Source organism: Tupaia chinensis, unplaced genomic scaffold (genome assembly GCF_000334495.1).
Source record: "Tupaia chinensis unplaced genomic scaffold, TupChi_1.0 Scaffold144171_2, whole genome shotgun sequence".
Taxonomy (NCBI): Eukaryota; Metazoa; Chordata; class Mammalia; order Scandentia; family Tupaiidae; genus Tupaia; species Tupaia belangeri.
The window spans coordinates 897,679-905,743 of record NW_006204028.1 but is presented as its reverse complement, the minus strand read 5'-3'; the positions used below and the strand labels follow the sequence as shown (position 1 = coordinate 905,743).

The following is an 8,065-nucleotide window of genomic DNA, read 5'->3' as shown; positions in this document are numbered from 1 at the left end:
GGATCTGCCCAGAGCCATGAGGGAGGAGCCTGCCAGCCTAACTCCAGGCCATCTGGAGCCAGATCCTGCGCTCGTGTGTGTGTGTGTGTGTGTGTGTGTGTGTGTGTGTCTCCTGGGCCATGTGGGTGGCTCAGAGCTGTGGGACTGTGACCTGGCCCTCCTAGTCAGCCTCTGACTCCCCTGTGGTCAGTTTCGCTCCGACATCTGGTCAAGTTCACAGCTGGCCCGCTTCCTGTAAGGCCATTTTCACTTTCTCTCTCCAAGATCTGGGGGCAAAGGGCCCCCTCCTTCCACATCCCCTTAACTCCATTCTACACGTGTGAACTTGCTGGGTCTCTGCTAAAACTTTCCCACTGGTGGGGGGCGTCGGGGGGAAACAGCACAGGAACTCACCCAATTGGACATCAAACCTGGAACTCTCTCACACACACCCCCAACCAAATCAAATCACGGGTATGTTCAAGAAAACCCTCTTTGCACTGTTTTTTTCTTTGCTATTTAATGTTCATCACTTATGTTGTATGTGTAGGTTTCAGGAGGGCCCAAGAAATGATTACACAGGATGCAAGGGGGAGGTGACGAGGAGGGTGACAGGGGGTCTGGAGCTCACAGTCCCCCTCCCCCCAGCTGGGGGGGCCAGAGAATTTCATCTCAGCCCAAAGGGAGGCAGGAGGGGCCCAAGAACCAAACACATGCTACATACTTGTAACCCCACAGCCTCCTCCCCAACCGCTGGGGAGGAAAATAAATACACTCAGACTCTGTCCCACTCCCCAGGTGCACAGGTGAGGGGCCAGCAGGTGAGTTTCCTCCTCTCATCACAGATTGAGGTCGAAGAAATACCATCTAGTACAATGCTCCTAGTCCCTTATACAAGCTCGGGAGAGCCCTGGGCAGGGGAGGGAGTGGCTTAGTGCACACCCTGCCTGGGGCTTGTTCATGCTAAATAGAGGGGGAGCCACGCTCATTCCAACATCAAGCAACACAGAACAGGCCAGGGGAAGGGCTGAGAGGCCACTGAGACTTCACGGCCCCTTTCTGTCCAAGCTAAGGAAAAAGCAGTCTTTTGCAGGGTCCTCTAGCATGGCCGCAGTCTAACTCAGTGCCTTCGGGCTGTGTCCCCACACTGGCCCACTTCTCCTCATGGCAACCTTCTGGACCCAGCCAAACCTCTGCTTATGGGGAAGGGGAGGGTGGGGGAGCATTCCTCCACGTGCAGGCCCTTGGAAGACAGACGCCAGCTCAAGCCTCAGCAATCCTTGGCCCGCCAAACCCGGGGGCGAGGGAAGATGGCCTGAGCACAGCTTAATTCCCTCCGATGCTTCTCTGGCAGCTGCCCCGGGCAGGATCTGGTCTCAGCCTGAGAGGGAGTTTGTGGAGAAAAGCTAGATTTCTTATCGTGCATGTATGCGTGTGTGTGTGTGTGTGTGTGTGTGTGTGTGTGTGTGTGTTGCAGGGCGGGGAGTCTGGGGAGTCCTTAGTCCCTGTCCCTGACCCCTAGGGCTGATTCTAGGGGCCAGTGTTGGCTCTGGGTCTGTGCCAGGACAGAAGTTACCAACAGCCTGGGGCTGCGTCACAGATGCCAGAACGACATGCCTGACGGGGACAGGCAGAGGGAAGCAGGTGCCCGCTTTCCACAAACCCCAAACCTGGCTTGATCACGATGAGTCCAAGGACCAGGCCTCGGGCAAGCATCCCTGTCCACAGGGGCTGGAGAGGCTCCTAGAGATGACGGCGGGTGGAGCTTGGCTCTGTGACATTTCCCAGAAGGTCACTTGGTTGCACCCTCAGCCCTCAAGCAAACCTGAGGCCCCTCATTCAGAGAGGAGGGTGCCAGCCTACATTTGGCCTCCCCGTTGCTGGGTGGCTTTGGGTAAGTCACTGCCCTCTGAAGGCCTCTTTGTCCTATGTGTAAAAGAAAAGGGAGTGGCCTGGGTTTCAAAACCACCTTCCAGCTCAGACAGGCTTCTGATCCTCTTCATCTCAGGCCAGAGGGAAGGGGTGAGGGGGGCCGAGGAGAAGTTTAGGCCACTAGGATGCTCCGTCGGTCCCCAAGTTCACAGTGTAGAGTCCATGGCTCTGGTTCCTCAGTCCCTCCCTCTGAGTCTCTGGGGTCAAGTCATTGCCCCCAGTACCATCCCTGGTGTCAGCCCCCCAAATATGACACCCACTAAGTGGGAATGTGGGGAGAGGGAGCAGAAGGCCCCAGATGGCAATAGGACAGGGGGTGAGGGCAGCAGAGAGGGGCACGTCTCCTGCTGGAGGAGTGGGATCAGAAGCTAAGGGACCACAGGGGGAGCAACTGCGGGGCTGTGGTTCGGGGCCTGGGCTCCAAGGCCCTGCCCAGAAGAGCTCAGCTCTGATGGCTGGCCCACCCCAGCGGGGCGGGCTCCATGGGAGTTGGCTGGAGCATCAGTTGTCGGAATGTGGGGGCAGGGCAGGGGCTCCCCAGATGGGCTCACACTGGGGACGTGGCCGTGGACTCGCTGCACAGGCTCTCAACGATGTCGGCTCGCTGGATGCGGCGCAGGGCGGCCAGGAGGGCGTCGAGCGTGGCGCTGTCCTGGGTGGCCCAGCTCGCCAGCAGGGCACGGGCGGGGCAGGCCTCGTGGGTGAAGGAGTCTATGTGCTCCGCCTGGTAGCCCAGCTCATCTGCCAGGTGTCGCCAGGTGTCCCCTGCAGAGCCGTTGAGCAGCTTCTCCACCTCCTCCCGCTTGGCTGGGGGCAGGCTGCTGTAGAGGCCTCCATCCCCCTTGAGGGCTGCTGGGAACCCAGAGGAGAGTCAGGTCTTATCCCATGGATGGACCCCAACAACCCAGAGGGACCAAGGCATTTTTCTTCCCAGTCTGAGAACCCAGAGGCAGAGGGATGACCTGGATGCGGCCCTGAATGGGGGCAGGCTGCGAAGGGGCCAGGGGGTGCTGAACAAACTGTCCTTTCCTCATTGATGGCGCCAGCACTGTCGCCCCTACTTGAACCTCTACCTGAACCCCTCCCTGCCCGCCAACAATTAATCAAGGCAGAAGAGGAGACAGGACTCAGCAGCTCCAGACAACACAGTAAGTGTCCTGCAGCCAGCCTACAGGCCACTAATTAGGGTCCACACTTAACGACTTATTCCCCAGAAGTCCAGGGCAGGAGGCTAATTGCAGCTACTTCAGGCAGTAATTAGCCCCCAGGGGGGACAATTAGCCTGATGAGTCTGGATGCTCCGACTTGTAAAAGTCTCCATTTCCCAAGTCCTTCCTTGGAAAGGCCCTCTCTCCTCCCCATTGCCCTCATCCAGCCTCTTCCATCTTTTCCTGAGCCACCATCCCCCAAGTCTTTCCTGTAGCCTGGTCCTAATCCCGCCTGTTCTGCCTCAGCTCCCCTTCCGGCCCTGCCACTCACCCTGGCCTGAGGCTGTCTGCGTGTGGGGCTGCTGGTCCTGCAGGCTCTGGCTGTCCACGGAGATGCCGCTGTCGCTGTGCAGTTTCTCTCCCTCGGGTGGTGGTGTCTGGTTCACCGGCCGACTGTTGGCCCCTTGCTTGTTCTGCTTACAGCTGTTCCACCTGGAGTCAGGGGACAGGCTGGGTGTCAGGGCTGAGGTGTCTGCGCTGACGTGGAGGGCCAGGGCGTGCCAGAAGCCCAGCTTCAACCCCCTCCGCAGAAGCTAAGGCTCTTGTTTCTTTATTTATCTGCCCCCAGCTGACACTTAGAGCTCTGAGAGGGTAGACAGGCTCTCCACGAGTGCTCGGGAATCGTGCATGGGATGAACGGTGCATAAATAAATGACTTCCCAGAAACGCCACTTTCCCTAAGCTACCCTTCTAAAATACTCCCACATGTGGGCTGCAACACACAGGATTTCCTCTGTCATTACGAGCAATAACAAAAAATGGAAAACAAACTGAATGTCCATCAATAGGGGATTGGCTAAATAAATTAAGATCCATCTATATTATTGAATGAGTGGTTACAAATGATCAGATAATCCATATGTCTTGAGGAAAGCTCTCCTGAGAGAAATTAAATTAAAAAGTAAGTTGTAGAATTACAGTGTGAGTCCACTGACGCTTAAGAAAAAATACTAAAAAACCCTGTGCCTTTACATAGAATTATAAAGAGCTTTATGTACATATATTTCTTTAAAAATGCACAGAAAATAGATGGGAAGGATTTAAGCTAAAGAGATCCCAATGAGGAGAAGGAGTAGGATTTGGGGAGGAAAAAGAGGGGGATTTTACTTTTTTTCTTTTAGTTTTGCTATAGGGCACAGGCACTTGCCAAAGAGAGACAGAGAGGGAATGGGAACCCAGAGGAGAGTCAGGTCTTATCCCATGGATGGACCCCAACAACCCAGAGGGACCAAGGCATTTTTCTTCCCAGTCTGAGAACCCAGAGGCAGAGGGATGACCTGGATGCGGCCCTGAATGGGGGCAGGCTGCGAAGGGGCCAGGGGGTGCTGAACAAACTGTCCTTTCCTCATTGATGGCGCCAGCACTGTCGCCCCTACTTGAACCTCTACCTGAACCCCTCCCTGCCCGCCAACAATTAATCAAGGCAGAAGAGGAGACAGGACTCAGCAGCTCCAGACAACACAGTAAGTGTCCTGCAGCCAGCCTACAGGCCACTAATTAGGGTCCACACTTAACGACTTATTCCCCAGAAGTCCAGGGCAGGAGGCTAATTGCAGCTACTTCAGGCAGTAATTAGCCCCCAGGGGGGACAATTAGCCTGATGAGTCTGGATGCTCCGACTTGTAAAAGTCTCCATTTCCCAAGTCCTTCCTTGGAAAGGCCCTCTCTCCTCCCCATTGCCCTCATCCAGCCTCTTCCATCTTTTCCTGAGCCACCATCCCCCAAGTCTTTCCTGTAGCCTGGTCCTAATCCCGCCTGTTCTGCCTCAGCTCCCCTTCCGGCCCTGCCACTCACCCTGGCCTGAGGCTGTCTGCGTGTGGGGCTGCTGGTCCTGCAGGCTCTGGCTGTCCACGGAGATGCCGCTGTCGCTGTGCAGTTTCTCTCCCTCGGGTGGTGGTGTCTGGTTCACCGGCCGACTGTTGGCCCCTTGCTTGTTCTGCTTACAGCTGTTCCACCTGGAGTCAGGGGACAGGCTGGGTGTCAGGGCTGAGGTGTCTGCGCTGACGTGGAGGGCCAGGGCGTGCCAGAAGCCCAGCTTCAACCCCCTCCGCAGAAGCTAAGGCTCTTGTTTCTTTATTTATCTGCCCCCAGCTGACACTTAGAGCTCTGAGAGGGTAGACAGGCTCTCCACGAGTGCTCGGGAATCGTGCATGGGATGAACGGTGCATAAATAAATGACTTCCCAGAAACGCCACTTTCCCTAAGCTACCCTTCTAAAATACTCCCACATGTGGGCTGCAACACACAGGATTTCCTCTGTCATTACGAGCAATAACAAAAAATGGAAAACAAACTGAATGTCCATCAATAGGGGATTGGCTAAATAAATTAAGATCCATCTATATTATTGAATGAGTGGTTACAAATGATCAGATAATCCATATGTCTTGAGGAAAGCTCTCCTGAGAGAAATTAAATTAAAAAGTAAGTTGTAGAATTACAGTGTGAGTCCACTGACGCTTAAGAAAAAATACTAAAAAACCCTGTGCCTTTACATAGAATTATAAAGAGCTTTATGTACATATATTTCTTTAAAAATGCACAGAAAATAGATGGGAAGGATTTAAGCTAAAGAGATCCCAATGAGGAGAAGGAGTAGGATTTGGGGAGGAAAAAGAGGGGGATTTTACTTTTTTTCTTTTAGTTTTGCTATAGGGCACAGGCACTTGCCAAAGAGAGACAGAGAGGGAAAGTGAGAAATCACTCCCCAGGAGGGATGGCCACACTGCAGTCCCTTCTCCTCTGGGGATTTTGGGCACACATGGCTAGTGGGTTTTTCAAGCCGCCAGGCCTGAGACTTGAAACACACAGTTGGCCATGTGGGATCCAGTCACCTGAACTGTGATGCCACCGGCTGGCACAGGGGACTTTCCTTTTTTTATAAAGAATGATTTATTATTGTTATTATTACCATTATCATTATTATTATTATTTTGACCAGAGAAAGAGAGAGAAGGCAAGTGAGAATGCAAGTCACCAGGTCTGGGACTTGAACCACAGTTGGCCATGTGCAAGTCCAGCACCTTAAATTCTATGCCACTTGCCAGCCCTCAGGGACTTTTACTTTTTGAGTCAGAAGATATTGATCTTGTTTGCATTTTTTTTTTTTACTTTTTTTTTTTTTGAGGAGGTTTTTGTTTCAGGCATGTGCACGCGTGTGCTCACCAGACAGAGAGAGACACAGAGACAGAAAGCGAGAAATCACCCCCCAGGGGGCATGGTCACGCCGCAATCCCCTCTCCTCCAGTCTTCTCTCGGGATCTTGGGCACGCACGCACACGCGCCCGGTGTGAGTTCTAAGTCACTGGGTCCAGGACGCAAACCGCGGTCGACTACGTGGGAGTCCAGCGACATAGCCATTACGCTAACTGCTGGTTCCCTTGTTTGCATTTTTAAAAAATTACCTTGATAATTTTTTTTTTAATAGAAAAATGCGAGACCAGCAGGTGGCATGGTGGTTAAAGTGCTGGGCACTTCCACATGGCTGATGACGGTCTGAGTCCCAAACCCGGTGGCTTACTTATCCTCTGCGTGTGTGTGTGTGTGTGTGTGTGTGTGTGCGCGTGCCTTTCTGGTCAAATTAAAATACATGAATGAATAAATAAAGTCAAAAGAAAAAATTCTTCTTTAAAAAAAAAGAATGGAAAATGCATTTAAAGCTTTGAGATGCCTTCCCAGAGTTCTTGCACATCTTGGATTCCTGGATGTGGGTGCACGGGGATTCGGTATGTAAAACAGGAAGGGGAAGACGCATGCACTCACAGGTAACTGTGGGGAATGAATGGGGTTGGTGGGGATGCAAGCAGCTGGGGCGAGTCAGGGAGGGGAGCAGCATGAGTGGGGACGGACTGAAGCCAGACCAGGCCAAGCCCAGGGTGGCCCTCTTCCCTCGCGCCCTGCTGGGCTCTGCACCTGGAGTGGGCAGTGGATGTGAGTGAGGATGAGCTCAGTTTGAGGTCGAGTTGAAGGAGTGCGTGTTTTCAGGGCAGAGCCCTCCCTGCGGGCACATGTCCCCTCTCACCTCTTGAAGGCAATGTAGGCCACGAGGCCCACCACCACAGCAGCCAGGATGGAGCAGTAGACAGGGATGAGGTTGTCCGTGGTGCCTCGAGTCACTACGGGCTGGGAGCTGCCCATCACTGTGGTCACCACATTGGCCACTGTGCTGGCTAGGAGGTCTTGTTCCGGGGGCCCCTCGGGTTCTTGGGTGCTAGGGGCTGTGTTGTCTGAGTCTTCCGAGGGTGTGGCCCGTGTAATCCAACGGCCAGGGATCTCTGGAAGAGAGGGCCACAGGAGTGAAGGCCTACTGCCCCCAACTGCCGCCTATGTTCTGGCCCCTCCAGTGCTTCACCCCAGCCACCAGCCCTGCCTCTGGGTGTTCACGTGCCCAGCTGTTATGCACAGGCATGGGGCAGGGGATGTGGGCATGATGTCGCGATGACCAAGAGGAGCTGTGGCCTGAGTCAGGAGGTCTGGTCCCTTCAGCTCCGTTAGCAACTTGCTGAGTAACGCCAAACCAATCCTTAGTCCCTCAGGACCTCAATTTCCCCACCTACAGAATGCGGATATTGAGAGAGATGGTTTCTAAGCTCCCTTCCATCTTGGCATGTAGTTCTAAAATTCTATGCTGCTCCCATAGGTACCCAGAAGCCTGGCATAGGGGCAGACACACAAAGACTGAGCCACGGGAAAGCCACGGGCTGGACTCACGCAGGAAATGTCACGCCTCTCTGGTCACCCCGATGACCCTCCTCACCCCTGTCCTAAGGAAGGATGAGGACACTCAGATCTGGCCAGAGCACCGTTTACCCGGCACCACCTCCCTGGGAGCTGGCACCACTCAGACCCTCCTTCCTGTCTCTGACATCCCAGGCTCTAGGCTTGGGCGGGGGATGGGGGGACGACTGGCTCGTCTCCCCTGGACCAGTCGTTGGGGGGGGGGCCAT

At 54.2% G+C, this 8,065-nt stretch overlaps 1 protein-coding gene across 1 annotated transcript in view; it reads right to left on the bottom strand.

Moving 5' to 3' along the window:
- Nucleotides 1–1,399: 1,399 nt before the first annotated feature.
- The window catches only part of NGFR (nerve growth factor receptor), a 24,812-nt gene continuing 18,146 nt past the window's right edge, over nucleotides 1,400–8,065 (bottom strand). The window contains exons 5-7 of the mRNA XM_006166171.1: nucleotides 7,141–7,393; nucleotides 4,914–5,074; nucleotides 1,400–2,760 (exon numbers count right to left, since the gene is read on the bottom strand). Of these exons, the coding sequence (XP_006166233.1) occupies nucleotides 2,459–2,760; nucleotides 4,914–5,074; nucleotides 7,141–7,393 (716 nt within the window). The 3' untranslated portion in view covers nucleotides 1,400–2,458. The remainder of the gene's footprint in view (nucleotides 2,761–4,913; nucleotides 5,075–7,140; nucleotides 7,394–8,065) is intronic.